General features: G+C 57.4%; 1 protein-coding gene across 2 annotated transcripts in view; it reads left to right on the plus strand.

Annotated features, from left to right (window-relative positions):
* Positions 1-18987, plus strand: part of PCDH1 (protocadherin 1) — a 55932-nt gene that overhangs the window by 2413 nt on the left and 34532 nt on the right. For both annotated transcript variants that reach the window (XM_063348971.1, XM_063348972.1), the window contains exons 2-3: positions 3868-4682; positions 6272-8464. In XM_063348971.1, coding sequence (XP_063205041.1) covers positions 3868-4682; positions 6272-8464 — 3008 coding nt within the window. The remainder of the gene's footprint in view (positions 1-3867; positions 4683-6271; positions 8465-18987) is intronic.

Here is an 18987-nt window from a genome sequence, read left to right on the forward strand (position 1 = left end):
CTAGATTCTGTAGGATTTTGCATGCCACTGTCCTCCAAGAGCTTCCCAGTCATGCATTAAGCAGCGTGACTAACGCCTCTCTCATGTGGTTCAGTCTCTCTCACACTCTCCCCGTAGGGAGAATTGTGTGTGTGGAGGAATAGTTGTTTTGGGAGGGGTTTTTATTTTTAAGCGCTCTGTGCTCTGCCAGCAGGTCGGAAAAAGGTGCCTGGCACCGGAGAAGAAAGTGTGGGATGATCCTTAGATCCCATGGGAAAATAGCCCTGATGCCTTGGACTGGCCCCTGGGAAGCCTCTGTCTCCTGCACAGACGTGCTTTTCCCCAGTGGTGGAGGCTTCCGCCGCCGCCGCCTCCTCCTCCTCCTTATCCTCCTCCTCCTCCTCCTCCTCACACCCAGCTCTGGGCTCTCACGTCTGCGCTGTGTCATTCGCACCCCTAGGCGCCAAGCAGGATTCCTCACCCCCGTGAACTCGGGGCCCCTCGTGCCCGCCGGCAATCCCTTATGGGGCGATGGTCCCGCTCGGCTTCCCAGCCCCTCTCTTCCTCCAGCCTCCCTCCTTTGGAGGTTTCCTTCACCTGTGGGAATGGGGCTTGGGTTCAGGCTCCAGCCCCTTTATCGGAGCAGAACGCATGGGTGCTGGGCACCCTTGGGTGACTCCCTTCCTCCTCCAGGCTGGCACAGGGCTCCTGGCGTTTCCAGCTCCCTCCCGGCTCAGTCAGGGCCATGCGAGTCATTGCCCCGCATTGGGACTTTCACCTTTACCTGCCATCTTCCACCTCACATCAAGGCTTAGTCAGGACGGCGCTACGTCATTGGCAGTCATGGCCCAGCCCAGTGCAAACAGCCTTGTGCAAACAGACGGGCGGCGGGCATGGGTGCCTCTCCCGTCTGGGGCATCCTCTGGGAGCACCTTCCCGGGGCTCCCCCTGCTCCCTGTCCATTTCCAAAGGGACCGCAGGGCAACAGGGTGACGAAGCTCAGTGCGGGTTCGGGCACCCCGTGAAAGCAGGTGGATGTGTGTCGGGGCCGGGGGGGGTCCAGTGTGAGCGCACTCGCCCACGGCGGGCAGACACACGCGTGTCCCGGCACACGCAGGGGGTGACATCATGCACATGCACAGCCAGTGGCGACAGGGGCATGCGCGCATTCCCCCCCACCAGCGCATGTACACGCGTTGCTGGGTGCACACACACGTGCGCTTGGGGCAGGGAGGCAAAGTTATGTCCTGGTGCCTGTCTTGGCACAGGCAGGGATGTGCTCCTCGCAGTGCCCACACGTGTGGCATGCCTGCTTGCCCTGCTAAGGGACATGCGTGCACACGTACGCTTCTTCCTACAGACGCACAGTCGTGCTCTGGGCAGGTGCACGTACACGGTGCACAGATGGATATGCGGACACACGCGTGTGCGTGTTCACGCCTGGCTGTGTTTTGCCTGTATTGATGCAGAGATGCGTTGGTGGGATGGAATAAGTCTTGTTTGTTTCTTCCCTTCCTCCTGGGGACGTACAGCTCAGAGGTATCTGCACACAGCGCCGGTTTGGACAGTTACGCATGTCCTCGGCAAGGTGGAAATACCTCTTCTCCGCATGAAGGCTGCTTGCGGGACAAGGAAGCAGAGTCAAGCCAGGCTTCAGGACCATAGTTCCATCTCCAGGCACAGAGATGTATTTTCACCTGCGGAGGGAGAGCTCTTCTCTCCATGCCACCAATGAGGCAATTGGCCATGGAGAAGCGGGAGGGGTGGTGGGACTGGGAGCTGCTGGCTTGTGGGAAGTACCAAGGGTGGACAGTGCAGGATGCTCCACTTGTTGAGGATCTGTACAATGCTGGGATAACCAGGAATTAGGCATTTGCTATGTGGCACCACAGATGGTGCTGGAGCCCTCTCCCATCCCACAGGCTGGGTGCAGAGTACGGAGAGAGGGAACGATGGTGTTGGCAAGAGAGGGCTGCTGCTGCTGTGGGGCCATGGCAGATGCTTCTGCCTGGTAATTTTAGGGCATCCAGCCACTGGGCTTCCTGAGTGCCAGTGACCTGGGCTGTTCCCCTTCACCCTCACGGCTCGGCAGAAGCTGCGTGGGTGCGCCTGGCCGCCGGAGAAATAAGGTGTGTTCCCAGAACGGGAAGTGGGTGACGGGAAATCTGGTGGCCAAGCACAGCACCAGGCAGGGTCTTGGTGACAGGGAGCAGAAGGGGATGGTCTCAATGGGGCTGGCGATGCGCCTGGCACTGCCTCTGCAGTGTGTGCATACTGGGAGGAGGTTTCCAGTGGCCGGGTGCCTGCGGTGCAGCGTGTGCAGTGTGTGTCTCTGCAATGCAGGGGGGCAGTGCTGCTGGCACTGCCTCTGCAGCGGGTGGGGTGGACGCTGGCACTGGGTGGGCACCCACTGCGTGCGTGCAGTGTCCCAGCCTGGAGTGGGAGGCAGCGGGAAGGAACAGTGCGTCTGCAGTGAGGGAAGGGAACAGTATTTGCTGGCGCAGGGTGTGGGGTTGCCTAGTGACTGTGCAGCAGAGGGGAGATGCTGTGCCTCCCATCGCAGTGTGCCGGGGCTGTGCAGTGCAGCTGCTCCTTGGGGAGGCGGGGGCTCTGCCCGGCGGGGTACATCTGCGCTGCCATGCAGGGTGGGCAGTGAGTCTGCGTTCCCCCAATACAGGGCTGGGCAGCACCCCTCTTTCTGCGAGGGGCACAGGTGGATGGCAGTGCCCTGCGTGCAGTGCAGGACGGATGATGCTCGGGGCTCCTGCATCCCTGCAGTGCCGGATGGGTGGTGCCTTCGCATCTCGCAGTGCGAGGCTGGCAGCGCTGCTGTGTTGGCAGTGCAGGGAGGGCAGTGCTGCTCTGTCCCTGCTGTGGCAGAGCCCTGGGTCCCCGCAGTGATGGATGGGCTGTATTCCTGCACTGCAGGCAGAGCCCTGAATCCCTGCAGTGATGGATGGCAGGTAGCTCTGTATCCTGGCACTGCCCCGTGTCCCTGCAGTGCTGGATGGGCAGCAGCCCTGCGTCCCTGCCGTGCCCCATGTCCCTGCAGTGCCTGCTGGGTGACAGCCCTGCATCCCTTCAGTGCCCTGTGTCCCTGCAGTGCTGGATGGGTTGCAGCCCTGCAGTGCCCCATGTCCCTGCAGTGCCTGACGGGTGGCATCCCTGCGTCCCTGCGGTGCCCCGTGTCCCTGCAGCGCTGGATGGGAGGCAGCCCTGCATCCCTGCAGTGCGCCATGTCCCTGCAGCACTGGATGGGTGGCAACCCCGCATCCCGGCAAAGCAGGCAGAGCCCCTGCCCTCCTTTTGGTGCTCCTGTTTCTGCAGGGCTGGCAGACACATGCAGTGCCGCTGTGTCCCCGCCGTGCGTGGCAGGCAGTGCCCCCGTAGTGCGTGGCACACAATGCTCCTGTGTTTCTGTGGTGAGAAGCTGTCTCGGAGCCTGGCCGGCTCCCATCGGGTTGCTGGCAGCAGGCTGTGTGCCGTCCACCCTGTTAGTGTGCCTCGTTGGGTCTAATTACAGTTTGCGTGGTGACAAAGAGGGTGGACAGTGGCAGGAGTAGCTTCCTGCAAGTGACAGGAAGCCAGGGCTGAGGTTTCAATGACTGGGTGGCTCATTCCAGCAGGGCGTTGCAGGAACTTTGCAAGCCGGGACCGGTCCTCCCGGGCACTCGCTTGCGGAGGCTGCCAGGAGACCAGGGCTGGGGCCAGCTCTGCCAGGCGAGCCCTTGAAGTCCCTTCCCTTTGTGGGGGCTGCTTTGGCACCTCACGCAGTCCTGCATGGCACAGGGGATGCACCCGAAAGGATACGCCGGGGAAGCGGGCTGGGGCGGAGCAGTCCCCAGGGCCTGGAGCTGCCTAACCTCCGGTGTCTGTGTCTCCTTCCAGCTCCCCTACAGTGCAGGATGAACCCCCTGGCACCCTGCCTGGGCCTGTGGCTCCTCTTCCAGCTCCCTGCCCTGGTCTCTGGGACGCGTGTGGTCTACAAAGTACAGGAGGAGCAACCCCCCAACACCCTCATAGGGAGCCTGGCTTCCGACTACGGCTTCCCAGATGTGGGACATCTCTACAAGCTGGAAGTGGGGGCCCCATACCTACGCGTGGATGGCAAGACTGGGGACATTTACACCACAGAGACCTCCATTGACCGGGAGAGCTTGCGTGACTGCCAGCACCTCCTGCCCGGAGACCCCTGCTACCTGGAGTTTGAAGTGTCCATCACTGACCTGATCTTGAACAGCAGCCCACGTCTGCTCGAGGGGCAGATAGAGGTGCTCGATATCAATGACAACACCCCCAACTTTGCCTCACCTGTTCTCACTCTGTCCATCCCTGAAAACACCAACATCGGGACGCTCTTCCCTATCCCCCTGGCCATGGACCGGGACTCAGGCCCCAACGGTGTTGCCTCCTACGAGCTGATGGCTGGTCCTGAGGCCCAGGAGCTCTTTGGGCTGCAGGTGGCAGAGGATCAGGATGAGAAGCAGCCGCAGCTGATTGTCATGGGGAACCTGGACCGGGAGCAGTGGGACTCCTATGACCTGACCATCAAGGTGCAGGATGGAGGCAACCCGCCACGAGCGAGCAGCGCCCTGCTTCGCATCACCATCCTGGACATGAACGACAACGCACCCAAGTTTGAGAAGGCTCTGTACGAGGCCGAGCTCTCCGAAAACAGCCCCGTGGGACACTCTGTCCTCCAGGTGAGTGCAGGGGCTTCTTTCCTGCCTGGCTGGAGCAGGGACAGCTCGGGAAGCATTTATATGGTTGCTTGCTGCCACAGCGCTTCAGGGGAGGAGAGAGTCTAGAAGCAAGCCATAGGAGCCCATAGTGTCACCCAGGGCCACCGGGTGGGCAGGTCCCTAGGACGCCACATCCACTAAAATGAGGTTGGAAAGGATGGGCAGGAAGGTGCAGCAGTAGCGGGGGCTGTGGGACGTGACTGTGGGGCAGCAGCAGCGCTGGCGGGTGTGCGGGAGCCTGGCGCTGGGTTACAGGGAGGGCTGGGACCCGAGGTCCACGGGGAGCCTGACTTCATGCCAGACCGGCCTCAATGCTGCCCGCAGACAATACATAGACCCTTTCATAAGTTGCATTCCCTTGGCCACTCCATGGAAACTCCGTCTCTCGCAGGAGGTGGGGGGCAGGCAGCATCCCTGCTGCCCATCCGGGGGGTGCTGCCCACGACCCTGGGGGTGCTTTGCTGTCTGCGGAGTCCAGCAGCTCTGCTCCATCTCTGGCAGTGGCGCAAACTGGCCAAGGGAGCCCGAGGGGATGGATCTCGGTGGATTTGGCTTGGAGGGGGCATTGAGATGATAGTAGCCGACATCTGTTTATCTGCAGCTGCCATCTTAATAAGCGGAGCGCGGCCAGCTCTCATCTGCTTGCTAATTCTGATGTGAATTTTTTAAGAATTCATTTTTCACTGTTAAGAGAATGGAAGTTGGAAGCAGATAAGGGAGCCGCACGGCCAGGAGGAGAATGGGCTGAGATGCCGCCGCTGCTGCCATTGCTCAGCTTTTATCTTTCAGGGGGAAAATGACTTCCGCTTTTTTTGTGAGTGGAGGTAAAAGGTGGAATTTACATTTAACAACTTTCGTTCTCCATCCAAATCTGCTGAGCAAGATAACGGCGGAGCAGCAAATGGTGCAGAGAAGAGGCAGCTTGGAGAGCCGATTAGGGAGGCAAATGTTAGACAAACCTCATCTTCTTTAGAAAGCAAATAATAGGCATAGAGGCAGGTTTATGCGAATGCAGAGCTCCTGGCGGGCGGGCAGGGATGGCTGATGCTGTGCAGAGCTTAGGCAGCCTCGGTCCCCGCTTGGCTGCATCCCTGAATGCCAGAATGGAGCTGCTGCGGCTCCGCACATCATCCCTTCCCTCCTCCTCATCCTCACCTCAGCCAGTAGTTGATCGAGCCCCTCTTTGGGGAGGGTTTTGAGGAGTGGGTGCAGCCAGAGCAGTCCCTCCACGCTGCTGCCTGGGTTGTGGCGGCAAAGCTTGGCAAGGGTTCCTGGAGGATTCCCTGCGTGCTGCAGCTGGCCAGGAGGGGAGCGTGGCTGACCGGCCCAGCCGGTTTCGCTGGAAGAGCAAGGAAAAGCCTCCCTGCCGGAGGGCCACTCCCAGCTGCTCTGCCGGTCCCAGGCTCTTTGCCCCATAGTCCTTGGCCCCAAAAGAGGAAATCCTGGTTTTTCCCCCCTTCCCCAGAGAAGGCCGCGGCAGGCAGTGATGTGGTTTGCAGAGGGGCTCACACCTTGCCCTCCTGCTCACTGTTTCTCCCTCTATCCCATAGGTGAAAGCCAACGACTCAGACCAGGGTGCCAACGCCGAAATCGACTACTCCTTCCACCAAGCATCGGACATGGTGCGCCGGCTGCTGCGCCTGGACCGCACCACGGGGCTCATCACCGTGCAGGGGCCCATTGACCGTGAGGACGTCAACATCCTCAAGTTCTCCGTCATGGCCAAGGACAAGGGGGCCAACCCCAAGAGCGCCCGCACCCAGGTCGTGGTCACCATCAAGGACATGAATGACAACGCGCCCTCCATAGAGATCCGGGGCATTGGGCTTGTCACTCATCAGGACGGCATGGCGAACATCTCGGAGGACGTGCCAGTAGAGACAGCAGTGGCTCTGGTGCAGGTGTCCGACCGAGATGAGGGTGAAAATGCTGTGGTGACCTGCGTGGTGGCTGGTGACGTCCCGTTCCAGCTGCGTCAGGCTAGTGAAACGGGGAGTGACAGCAAGAAGAAATACTTCCTACAGACCACCACACCACTAGACTACGAGTCAGTGAAGGAGTACACCATTGAGATTGTGGCGGTGGACTCGGGGAACCCACCCCTCTCCAGCACCAACTCTTTGAAGGTGCAGGTGATGGATGTGAATGACAACGCGCCTGTCTTCAGCCAGAGTTTCACTGAGGTGGCATTCCCCGAAAACAACGAGCCTGATGACCTGGTGATGGAGGTGAGTGCCACCGATGCTGACAGTGGCTCCAATGCCAAGCTGGTTTACTCCCTGGTGACGGACCCCTCTTCCAAGGGCTCCTTCACCATTGACCCCGACTCTGGGGAGATCCGGGTGAAGGCAGTGTTGGACCGAGAGCAACGGGAGCGCTATGAGTTCTTGGTGGTGGCAGCAGACAAGGGCAGCCCCAGCCTCAAGGGCACAGCATCTGTGGCCATCAACGTCATGGACAGGAATGACAACGACCCCAAGTTCATGCTGAGCGGCTACAACTTCTCAGTGATGGAGAACATGCCACCCCTCAGCCCTGTGGGCATGGTGACGGTGATCGATGCTGACAAAGGAGAAAACGCCCGCATCCAGCTGTCGGTGGAGCAAGACAACGGAGATTTTGTCATCCAGAATGGTACTGGCACCATCCTCTCCAGCATCTCTTTTGACCGGGAGCAGCAGAGCACGTACACTTTCCGACTCAAGGCGGTGGATGGCGGGGATCCTCCCAGGTCTGCCTATGTTGGGGTGACCATCAATGTCTTGGATGAGAATGATAATGCCCCCTTCATCACTTCACCCTCCAATGCCACCTACAAACACATCCTGCCCCACACCAGCCCTGGCCAGCAGGTGAGCAAGGTCAAGGCGGAGGACATTGACTCTGGTGTCAACGCAGAGCTGACCTACAGCATCACAGGAGGCAACCCCTTCGAGCTCTTCCAGATCTCCCCGCACAGTGGAGACATCACCCTGGAGAAGGAAATCCTGCGCAAGCACCATGGCCTGCACCGCTTGGTAGTGCGCGTCAATGACAAGGGCAAGCCCTCACGGCACGGCACGGCGCTGGTGCACTTCTATGTCAACGAGACGCTGGCCAACCGCACACTGCTGGACACGCTGGTGGGGCACAGCCTGGACACACCACTCGACATAGACATCGCCGGAGACCCTGAATACGAGCGTAGCAAGCAGCGAAGCAACATCCTCTTTGGAGTCATCGCTGGCATTGTGGCTGTCACTCTGGTCATCGTGCTGGTCGTCCTGGTGCGCTACTGCCGGCAGCGGGAGGCCAAAAGTGGCTACCAGGCAGGCAAGAAGGAGACCAAAGACCTGTATGCACCCAAGCAGGCCAGCAAGAGTGGTAAGAGCAAGAGCAAGGTGAAGAAGAGCAAGTCCCCAAAGCCACCCAAGCCCACAGAGGATGAGGAGGAGACGGGGCTGCAGAAATCGCTCAAGTTCAACCTCATGAATGACTCTGTCAGTGACAGCCCCCGCATCCACCTGCCCCTCAACTACCCGCCGGGCAGCCCAGACCTGGGTCGTCACTACCGCTCCAACTCGCCACTGCCCTCCATCCAGCTGCAGCCTCAGTCGCCCTCTGCCTCCAAGAAGCACCAAGTGGTGCAGGACCTGCCGGCCACCAACACCTTTGTTGGCACCGGGGACAACAACTCGACGGGCTCCGAGCAGTACTCGGACTACAGCTACCGCACCAATCCCCAGAAATACACCAACAAGCAGGTAGGAGAGCTCATCCTGAGGCCGGCAGCGGCCCCCCCCCTGCACCGGGGAGCCATCTGGACAGAGGTGTGGGAGTGAGCATGGACTGGCCCCCAGCCCTGCATGCGTGGCCCTGGGGGGCTGGCGGAGGACTACCCCGGAGCCGAGCCACGAAGCCTGGTCATGGGGTGGGGAGGGAATGGGGGTGGTGGCGGTGGAGGGGAGGCCAAAGACTGTCGGAGCCCTTGTCAGAGCACCCGGGGCTGGGTCCTGGTGGCGCTGCTTGGGTGACGGTAATGCGAAGGGCGCTGCGTGCATGTGCCTCTGCATGTGGAGCTCTGGGGAGGGAATCCCACCAGCCTTGGTCCCCTTTGGGGACTGGCTCTAAGAGCAGGGAAGAGGGCAATGATGTCCACCCTCCCATCCATCCCTCTGCTTGGGCTGACTGGTGGGGAGGGGAGACTGGTCCTACTCCTGCCACAGCTCTGGGCAGCCGTTTTCTAGCCCTGCCCCTGTCTGGGGAGCAGTGAGGAAGGCTCTAGCCTTGCTATTGCCAGCCCGGCTCTGCTAGTGCGGCTGAACCTTTCACCATCCCTGCTCAAAGCCACCCAAAAAGGGAGTTTTGCACCCGCTGTGGCTGCCCGGGCAGGTGGGGCTGGGTGGAGGAGCAAAGCTCTGCCTTTTTCCCAGGCTTAGGCTCAGGCTTCCCCCAGGCTTGGGCCCTCTGCCATAGCCAGCGCGGTGAAAACCGGGCTTCCCTTAGTGTGAGCATCAGGGCCCGGAGCTACGGCTCTGTGGGAGCCGTGCTGCAGCCATTGCGGAGGAGGAGAGCGGATCCCGGTGGCCAGGGTGCTCCCTCTGGGTGGCATGGGTCCGGCTGTGTGCTGGGACGGGGGCTGGGTCTCGTGCTCAGGGCTGGATGAACGGGGCACTGCGGGTCTCTGCTGCGTGCTGCGGTCGGGTCACTGCTCTTGGTCTAACCAGGGGTTTCTGCTGTGTGCGGGGCAGGGTGGAGGTAGGTCTTGGCTGTGGACTGGGAAGGGCTGCTCGCTGGTGTGCACTGGAGCTTGGAGCTGTCCCAGGAGGTCGTGGGATGAGCCCGGAGCTTGCAGGACCCTCTTTCCTCAGGCTATCTGGCCAGTTAACTTGCATCACATTTCTGCTTTGGCGCCTGTCGGGTCTATCCTTAAATAGCTAGGGAAGGAGAGGGGGGACGAGTGCCTGTGGCTTTGCCTCCTTCCTGGGGCCCCGTGGGTGAGGACCACCCACTCCCCCACCGTGCTGTACCCTCTGTGCCCTATGGAGACCCCTGCTCCCTTCTTTGTACCCCAGTAAGCGGCAGGCTGGGCTCCTGCCGTGGGGCTGAGCTCAGCTGCCCTGTTGGATTTGACTTCAATAAAGTTTTCTATTTTTGACCAGTTGTGCCTTATTTTCCCTGCTGCCCCCTGAAGATACTCTTGCTCCCAGCAATTTCCCAGGCATATTTTCCATGTCCTCAGTCACCGGACCACCCAGGCTCCACAAGTCCTCCACCGTGCCCCAGCGTGGCAAGTCCAGAGACCTCATGGTATAGCCCCCCGCTGCCTCCCCAGATTGACATCTCCCATCTCCAGTCACTGTTTGGCCCTCTAAGGAGACAGCTTCCTCCAGCACATGGTCCACAGCACATGCATGTACATACACACACATGTACATCTGTGCCACAGACCAGCTTTCTTCCACCCTAACGTCCCCCTGCATAGCTTCTCCTGGTTCATCCCCATATCCTTCTGATACCCAGCCATGTCCCAAAGCCAGCACAGGGAGGAGCAGATCCCTGCCACGCGGTACCTGGCTAGCATGACCCAAATCCTGCTGGCGAGGGCTGGAAGACGCCTGCCTCTCGCCCGCCGCAGTGCTGGAATGAGGACGCACACGGTTGCAGATGGAGCCTGGGTGCGTCAGCAGCGCCAGGGGGAAGCACCCGAAGCAAGGTGCTCCCCCCACCCCGGGATGCGATGGGCACCCTTGCAGCAAAGGAGAGGTCCTCCCAGGCAGGCTTGCTGGCGGCAGTGGGGCTGCGGGAGGGCGGTGGAGACAGGCGGCCACGCGACCCATAAAGATGGCTCTACCCCACCTGGCGGGCAGGTTGGGGGCGATGCTGATGCCGTGGGGTTTCCTCAGGCTCTTGCCTCCAGCGGGTTGGAGAGAGGATGGGTCCTGGTAGTCAGGAGCTGCACAGCACCCCTTCCCCAGGCCCTGGATGGGGCCATCCTACACTCCCATCCCTCCAGCCAAGCATCACATCCCAGGGACCCCCTCCCCGCCCACCCCTTCATCTTTCTCACGGTTTTTCTTTCAAACTGGGGCAGACATCCCTGCGCCCGTCACACCAGCTTCACCTCTTCCCTGGGGACTCCAACCGGCCACACCAGGCTGCCGCAGAAGAGGAGCCCTGGCGCTGGGAGAGATTAGATCATCTGGGGAAACCAGTGGTTCTGGCTTCGGTGGTTTCAGCCCTGTGCCAGCCTTGGCTCTCACAGCTTCCTAGTTTGTTTTGCTAACAGCATAAGGTTTTATCTTGAACCGTCCAGGAAGTGTCTGGGCCTCCTAGGCAGGCAGTGCTGGGACCTGCGGGGAGATGCGATGGCTGCAGAGGAAGAAAGGAGACACCAGCAACCACTTAAATAACTAGTCCCTGCAGGGCTGGGCAGGGCAGTCTGGGGTCTTGGCTCAGCCTCACCATCTGCTTCCCTTTGGGAACTTTCTGAGAGAGGTTTCTCTTCTTTCCTTGTCCTCGGCAGCTCTTTGATGAACCTGGGGTGAGAACGCAACCTCTCAGATGCTGGCGTGGGGAACGTCTCTCTTTTTTCTTTTACCTGTCTCCCAAGCTCCACCCTTTGGGGCTTTTTTATACCCGGGGGCGGGGGGGTGGTGTATGCTACCTCCTTTCCCAGCTGCACAAACCCCAGTCTGCCCCAGGTCCTTACAGCCCCCTACCATCTGAGAAGCTGGCTGGAGTGGTGTTAACTTCAGCGAGCTACTGCGAGCTCAGCAGAGGCGCCTGTACCTGCCTGCAGGCTCAGGAGCACGGCACAGTATTAATTACTCTCTGTGGGGGGGGTGAAGACTAATTTTGTAACTGTAATGGACAGAATGAAATTGTCTTGTTTTAGAATTTAGCTTAGAGTCTCCATAAATTGCAGGTTTAGGTGTTGGCAGATGTCTGGGAAAGTCTCCTACTGTCCTGGGTCAGTGGGTTTTCTCAAGGTCGTTCACGTGGAATGAGCTGATAAACGGATCCAGAAACGAGCTGCAGATGGAGCTGAGGGTTCATGGGGGACCTGCCCTGTTTTTCCCCACTTTCAGGAAGACACTGTGCTGGGAGCAGTTCCCAGGCACTGCAAATCAGATCCTGCTCCGGGGATTGGTTGCGCTTGGTTCCGAGTTCGCTCTGGCATGCAGAGACCGAATGCGGGAGCGTGGCAATGAGGTCCCGGGGGCTGAGCCCCAGCTGTGCTGGGAAGACTGTCTGGGCTTTATAAAACAACTGGGAATGCCCAGCGGCTTGTGAGCATCAATGGGGTGCTGGTGGGAGCTGGGGGAGGACAAGGGGAGGGCGAGGAGTGGGGTGTACGCTGTGCTGGCTTCTGGGGAATTGGTGAGGACGCTGCAAGCCCCACGAGCCAGGTGGGATTGTGCGGTGGCTCCTGGCATGTCTGTGCTGGGTGACTTGGGTTTATGGTGGGGAGGGCTGCACTGGGAGAGCCCCGTGGGGGCTCAAAACGAAGAGCTTCAGCCAAGGGAGAAGAGCAACACCGTGGTACAGCCTGGGCTGTGCAGCCAGAGAGGGCATGGGTGGGCGCAGGCTCTGCTGCAGGGGGAGGTGGCAGCGGGGTGCTCCGTGTGTGGGAGGTGGCAGCGGGGTGCTCACAGCCTGCACCGCATGGAAGGGTGGCACGGGAGTCTCCGTGGCAGGGGGTGATGGAGGGATTTGTGCAGGCTGTGTGGCAGGGGTAGGTGATGCAGGGGGGGGCACCTCCTCTGGGAGGAGGTGGCACAGGGAGGGGTACAACCCTCGTCCCCCGACGAGGTGGCAGAGGGGTGCGTGCTGCGGCAGGAGGCACAGGGTGTCCCCAGCCAGTACCACAGGGAGAGGTGGCACAGGGCTTTACGCAAGCCGTGCTGTGTGGAGCAGTGGCAGTGGGGTGTACTCAGCCTGTGCGTGGCGGGAGGTGGCAGCGGGGTGTTCGTAGCGTGCAGCCTTGGGCAGGTGACTCCTCCGTAAGCAGCATGTCTGCAAGGAGGCAGTGGCTCTTATTTCATCAAGGAGAGTGTCAGGTCTCTCCTGCCTGACAGTCCCTGGCCCCACCAGCCCTTGGGATCTCGTCTTTTGCTCCCTTGAAGGCTCGCCCAGCCTGTGCTACCTGCTTGGGGATCCTCACGTCAGGCTGTGCCGCCTGCATGGCTCGCAGCTCTGGCCAGCTCCCCTCTTCCCACCCTGCTGAGCCAGATGCTGTTCATTCCTCCCTGCCCTCCTCTTCTTCTCACCTCTCAGACCCTCAGGCTCTCCCCTGCCTGATGTCCTTGGAGCCAGTGTTGGTCTGTGGTGAACATGGGCTTCCCTAGCTCGGGTCAGGGGGACTTCTCCTTTTTTTCCCCCCATCCTACCCTCTTTTCTTTCATAATTGTACCTCCTCCTCTCCATCCCTCTCCCCTGGTCTCTACCACTGCTCTGCGCAGGCAGTGACCTCCCCCTTCCCTGTCACTTTCCCCTCCCCATCAGTTTCTCCTGACCGGCTGTCTGCTGGCCCAGGTACAGAGGGATGCTGAGCCCTCCTCAGCGCAGGACTGAATCCTCGGCTGGCTCCAACAGCCGAGCTGTGCATCCTCTGTGCGATGAAAGCGCTGGCTGTGTGGGCAGCCGCCCGGTCCAAGCCGTGCTGATTGATATTCCCAGCACTGCTCTGCCCGCTCGGCCGGGCTCTCAGCTGCAGTGCTGTTCCCTGTGCTCAGACCAGCCTGGAGTGGGGCCCAGCCCTGCAGCCTCCTTAAACAGTCACCCAAGTCCTGGGGCAAAATGCGGTGCCGCAACGGGGAGTGTTCTCCGGGCACTTTGTGGTCCCTCTGCCCAGAGAGCAGCTATGGATGAAGGATGAAGGGTGGGATGCAGCTGAAGGGGGTGGAGGGTGGGGTGCTCCAGAGCTGGGATGTTCTGGGACGGGGCGGAGAGGAGGCTGGGGTAATGAGAGGGTGCGTGATGTAGGGCAGGATGGGGTGGGGTGTTGCGGGGGAGAGCAAAGGCTAAAGGATGCGTGGAGTGAAGGAGCACGGAGTGGCTCTGTGCCTGGGAACTGTGTCAGCTCCTGGTGGGAAGGGCAGCCCCAGGAGGGCGCGGGGCAGCAGTGAAGAGGTGGATGCTGTGTGTCTGAGTCCCCAGAGCTAATGTCCACCCCGGACCCCTGGTGTCAATCGTGTGCAAGAGCCGCGCAGCTGGGCATGGGCTTACTCATGTGGAGCTGTGCTGGGGTGAGTTGCAAAGAGCAGGAAGTCCCCTTCATGGGGTCTTGGACACTCAGCCCCTGTGGTACCTTGCCAAATCTCTCTCTTGCCGGCATGTTTTTTTGAAAGCTGCCCCTAGAGCTGAGCCCTGTGCCAAGCCCAAAGCACCTTCCTCCCCCTCCGCCCTCCATCGCCACACATACCTGTCGTGTGAGAGCCCATGAAACCCTGGGCACAGCCCAGGTCCACGGGAGAGCTGTGCTCCTACATACTGCCCTGCAAGATGCAGTTGCACAACCCAAGCTCTGCTCTTGGGAGAAACCAAGATGGTCAATGGAGATTATTCCAAAAGGGACTCTTCCCACAGTCCCTTGCTCCTTCAGTGCCCCAGGAAGCACACAGTCTGCTCGGCTAAGGCGGAGGAGGATTGAACATGGGTGAGGAGGAGCACGGCTGCAGGGGCATAGGCCACCTCTGGCATCATGGTCCCATCCCCCTCTTCTTGTCACCTCTGATATTAGCTGCAGCATCCATCTGTCCAACCTGGATGAATCTCAGTCTTGGTTTCACCTCTGGGACCCAGAGTCACCCGTGACTCAGACCCACTCAGTCTCCCTCAAGTAGGTCCCCATTGACGTTGTTTTCTCTCTGACTTTCTGGACTTTTCTGCAGGTCTCAATCCGCACCCTTGAGGACCTGCTTTCCGTATCCCACCAGTAACAGCGGTTTCTTTTCCTAGTGGGGTTCCGGACTCAACCCTGTGGTTGAGAGCACAAGAGGAAAAGGAGATCAGACAAAGAAAACAACTCCCTAACATCCCTTAAAAATATCTCCTAGTTGTTTTGCATTGATGTGTTCCCATGGTGTGAGCTGTTTACTGCCTCAGTCCTTCAGATGCTCACAGGAAAGAGTGTGTGGGAGAGTAGGTTTGTGACCTGCTAGGAGGGCAGGAGAAAGCTTGTGTGTTATCTCACCATTTACAGCCATTTTGGCTTTCACAGCCATGCCCTGTGGATCCTGCCCAAAGATCCCTAAAGATGCCCCTGCACCGGGAGGTAAACATCCTTCTGAGCACCTCTTCACTTGCAAAATAACCCCCTCCTGATCTGCTGTCTAAACAGGGCATGGCTGGGCAGCCACCAGTCTTGGCAGGTTTCATCAAAGCTGTCATTAGAGCCATCAATTTGGGAGGGCAACAAATCACCACGTCTCCCTTGGAACTGATCCTGCTCCTTAGCGAAGCTGTCGGAGCAGAGTGCCCTGATTCTGCTCCTCCAAGACTTCTCTAAAGGCCTGAGCAACCTGAAAGCCTGGAGCTATTTAGCTCCCACATGGCCTGGTTTTCACATGCTCCAAACTCCCCGATGCTCTTGAGCAGCTGCAAAGCTGCTGCCAGGAAGACTCTGACAGATATCCCGTCCCTGCTGGGGGGGGAACTTCTTGTCTGAGCTCCGGACTGAGATCGCACTCTAAATGTCTTGCTAATGTGATGTCTGATGTTCCTCTTACACTAATCTGTTAATCTTTCTGCTTCTTCATCAAAAGCACTCAAGCCCAGCAGAAAGCAAAATCAGTATTTCAGATGTTTGAAGAGCCCTTCGTTATTATTCAGGCTGGGCAAGACCTTTTGGGGTATTGTGATTCAAGGCCCTGGAAGTGCCTGGAGGAGCTTGGGTTTTTTTTTTCTAAGGATTTCAAGTAGATCACAGCTTATTAAGGGCTATCAGGATGTCTCTTAGCCCAGAGAAGAGAGCTCAGAAACATTCTTTAATGTTCAGGAAAATTTTTCTTGAGTCACGATCTGCAAGGTCTGGCCCAAGGACTTGACAGCTCCCCCAGGATTTGAGGACAGGGTAAAAGAAAGCCTTCCTCAGCTCATCCATACCGGGGTCCCATGCCAGTAGAATTGGTGATGCCAGATCAGCGCAGGCAAGATAAGTGGCCTTAACAAGTCTTACAATATGACTTGTCTTACCTGTTTGATCTCCCCAAATGAAGGCTTGTCTTACCCAGTATCATCATTCATCATTAGGCACAGGTTGGTTGTAGACCACTAGAGTGAGGGCTCTGACGATGTGTAGAGCATGTTGTTGCACAGACTTACAGAATAGACAGAATTCCTTGACCGAGCAGGAAAAGCTTCCGCCCTTTGCCTGTGGACATAGAGATGGTTAGAAGACAGGGTTGCCATCAGAGGAAAATTTTCAATTTGAAAAGAAATCAGCAAGAATTGACAAGGTTTTTTTCTATTTTGGCTCAAGTCAATGAACGGATATAGATGGATAAATATAGATATTTTCCCTAATAATTTCTAAGGACACGATTCTGACTGACCTTTTTTGAATTCATCTTCATAATTGATACTTGGATTGAACTCTGAAGGGAAAGTTACCTTTGCGAGAGCATCATTTTTTCATTTCTGCGTGTCAGCAAAGATATCCCCCCTGCCCCAACTTTGAAGCAGGAAACTCACTTGAAAAATGATCTGATTTCAACAAATTGACATTTTTTTCCATGCAAAGTCTTCTGTTGAAGCATTCCTGGTTATCTCGCTTTTTTTTAGAGTCCCGAGCCTACAGCTTGGAGCCCCCTGCTCTCCCCAGAGCTTTCAATGCTATCTGTCAGCCCCACTGGGTGCAACTGGGAGCCAGATTAGCTCATTATTTTCCCAGCATTATTTTCCCACTCTACAGCTGTTGGATTCCTCGAGGGCTTTATTCAAGTGTTACTCCCAGTCCTAGAACCTTTTTCTCCCCGGGATCTTCAGATGGTTTTAACATGATTGTGAGACCTCCTTCTGTGTCCCGAGCAATTTCCGCTCTGTACCAACTATCTACAAAATGGCTCTATTATCAGCTTGAAGGTGATAGACATTTCAGGACACCACGGTCAGTCCAATTTAGACATTATTCCATAAAGATTATGACCCCTTTAGATTTTATGATTCACTCTTTAGATGATTTATTTCCATATTTTCCTTTCCAGTCTTCATTTCAACCAAAGAAAAGCCAAATTGCACATCCTTGAAGGGCTCAGAGCTCTGATAGGCTGAGAGGTTAGGCAATCTCTGTCCCGGGGCTGTCTAAATGGGTTTCTAATTGCATTAGATCTTGCTATGAGTTAGATAAATTCGATCTGACCAGGCAGGTTGGCACCGGGCTTTGGCGGCTTCTTTGAGCATCATGCAAATTTCAGGAAGCTTCAGGGCACCTATGTGGAGTCAGCCCACATTTTACCCAGATTTATTCATTAAATAGTGCCTTGGGATCTGATGTCCATTTTAGGATGGCTTTTCTGCTATCATTATTTCTGCAGGACTTGTAGCACCTCTCTTCTGACTGCAAGGTCAGCACTTGCTAATTGTCAGTAATGGAAGCCATGCGAACAGCCACTCAGGAGAGTTGCTTTTCAGATAATGCCTGGCTTTGGGAGGTGTGATTCGCATGGGTTCCTGTATGTCTTTCCTCCAGTTGTGGATTCCTTCTGTAGCTTCATTTGTCAAGAGTTAAAGAGCTAAAATATTGTTGGGGCCATCCCTCACTTCAGACACTGGGATGGGGATGGTCACAAGGATTTGGGTGCAGAGCACAGCCATCAAACTGACCTCCTGAACATCAGATGGACCAGAACTGTTCAGCCCTGATGCTAATGTGCCTTGTGCAACCACAGTGGCTGTACTGGAGGCTACCCCAGCAGATCGTCAGACTGATAGATCAGAAAACTGGGCTTTTAAGTCTGCTAGTAGTCCTGTCCAGAATTGTCAGTGCTCCTTTGGAGCCACTGCCTTCAATGACAAATCTTTTGGAAAGCCTGAACATTTTTTTTTGAATGCAGGAGGGGTCTCACGGGCGTGTGTAGACCACACCTTTGCTTAGAGCTGGGTTCATCTATCTCCCTCCCTTGTTCGTGCTGGCTGGAGCTCCAGGAAGGCAGTTGTCCTGCCTGGTTGCTCCATCCCTCCCTTTTCCAAAGCAGGCAGAACCCCCAGGACCTGTTCCCTTGCTCTGCACCATCTCTTTCCTCAATTCCCTCATGTTGTGCTAAAAGGGAGTAATCCAGTACTGCTGAGAACTGCGGCTCTGGCGTGGTTTGGTCCACTTTACAATGTGATAGTTAGCCCTTGTGCTTCTGAAAATCTGGACCTGGAGACGCTGTGGCAGGGCAGGGAGGAACCTCTGGGATCAGGATCCCCGGACCATGAATGAAGGGGACCAGAGGGCAGGGAGGAGCGCAGTCCTTGAAGAGCAGAAGGTTACCATAGGTGCCAGGAGGCTGACACCAAGCCAGGGCAGCATTTGCCTTTGCTGCTCATATACAAACACCCTCCTTCATTGCGCTGCTTTGCCTGGTGCCACGTAGCGTTTCGAGCTCTTCACACCACATGGAGGTACGGCAGCCCCAGGCGTGAGGGTGAGTGCAGGAGGAGTGAGGGATGCTCTTGGGGTGTTTCTTCTCCAAAAGTCGGTGCAGCGGCTCCACAGTGTGCTGCTGGGGTAGCACGGGAAAGGATGGGAAGACCTAGCTGCTCTGACTCTGTTCTCACCCCAAAACACTAGCAGAAGCACATGCTGTTGTTCAGACGGACTGTAAAATGGTCGACTGCTTGTGGCCCAGGCTGAGCCTGTGTCCTGTTTCCTACAGCTGGAGTGTTTCCCCGGATGGTTCTTGGCAATTCAGGTCCAGCTTTCCTTGAGGCTTGCCCTGATTTCCACAGGCATAATATTCCCCTCAGCCTCCTGCTCCGAAGCCCGTGTTGCGGAGAGCCGGAGCCCTGCTCCTCTCCAGACATGACACTAGCAAATCAAATAATTCTCACATGCAGCAAAGCCTCCATACGTGAAAAGTTGGATCTGTGTAGCTTGGGGCATGGTCCCTGGGCTTATTTATTATTTTTTTTTGGTAACCGGGGATGTTGCATAGCTCCAGGTTGGTTTGTAAAAGAGAGGGGTTCATGAATTAATCTGAAGTTGACTAACTCATGTGCTACAATGGCTCCCTTGTCACTTATTTTTATATTCTGGGCATTGGGTCTGACATTGCCTTTCGCTTTCAGCCCTGTGAGT

This window comes from Chroicocephalus ridibundus, chromosome 11, assembly GCF_963924245.1.
Source record: "Chroicocephalus ridibundus chromosome 11, bChrRid1.1, whole genome shotgun sequence".
Taxonomy (NCBI): domain Eukaryota; kingdom Metazoa; phylum Chordata; class Aves; order Charadriiformes; family Laridae; genus Chroicocephalus; species Chroicocephalus ridibundus.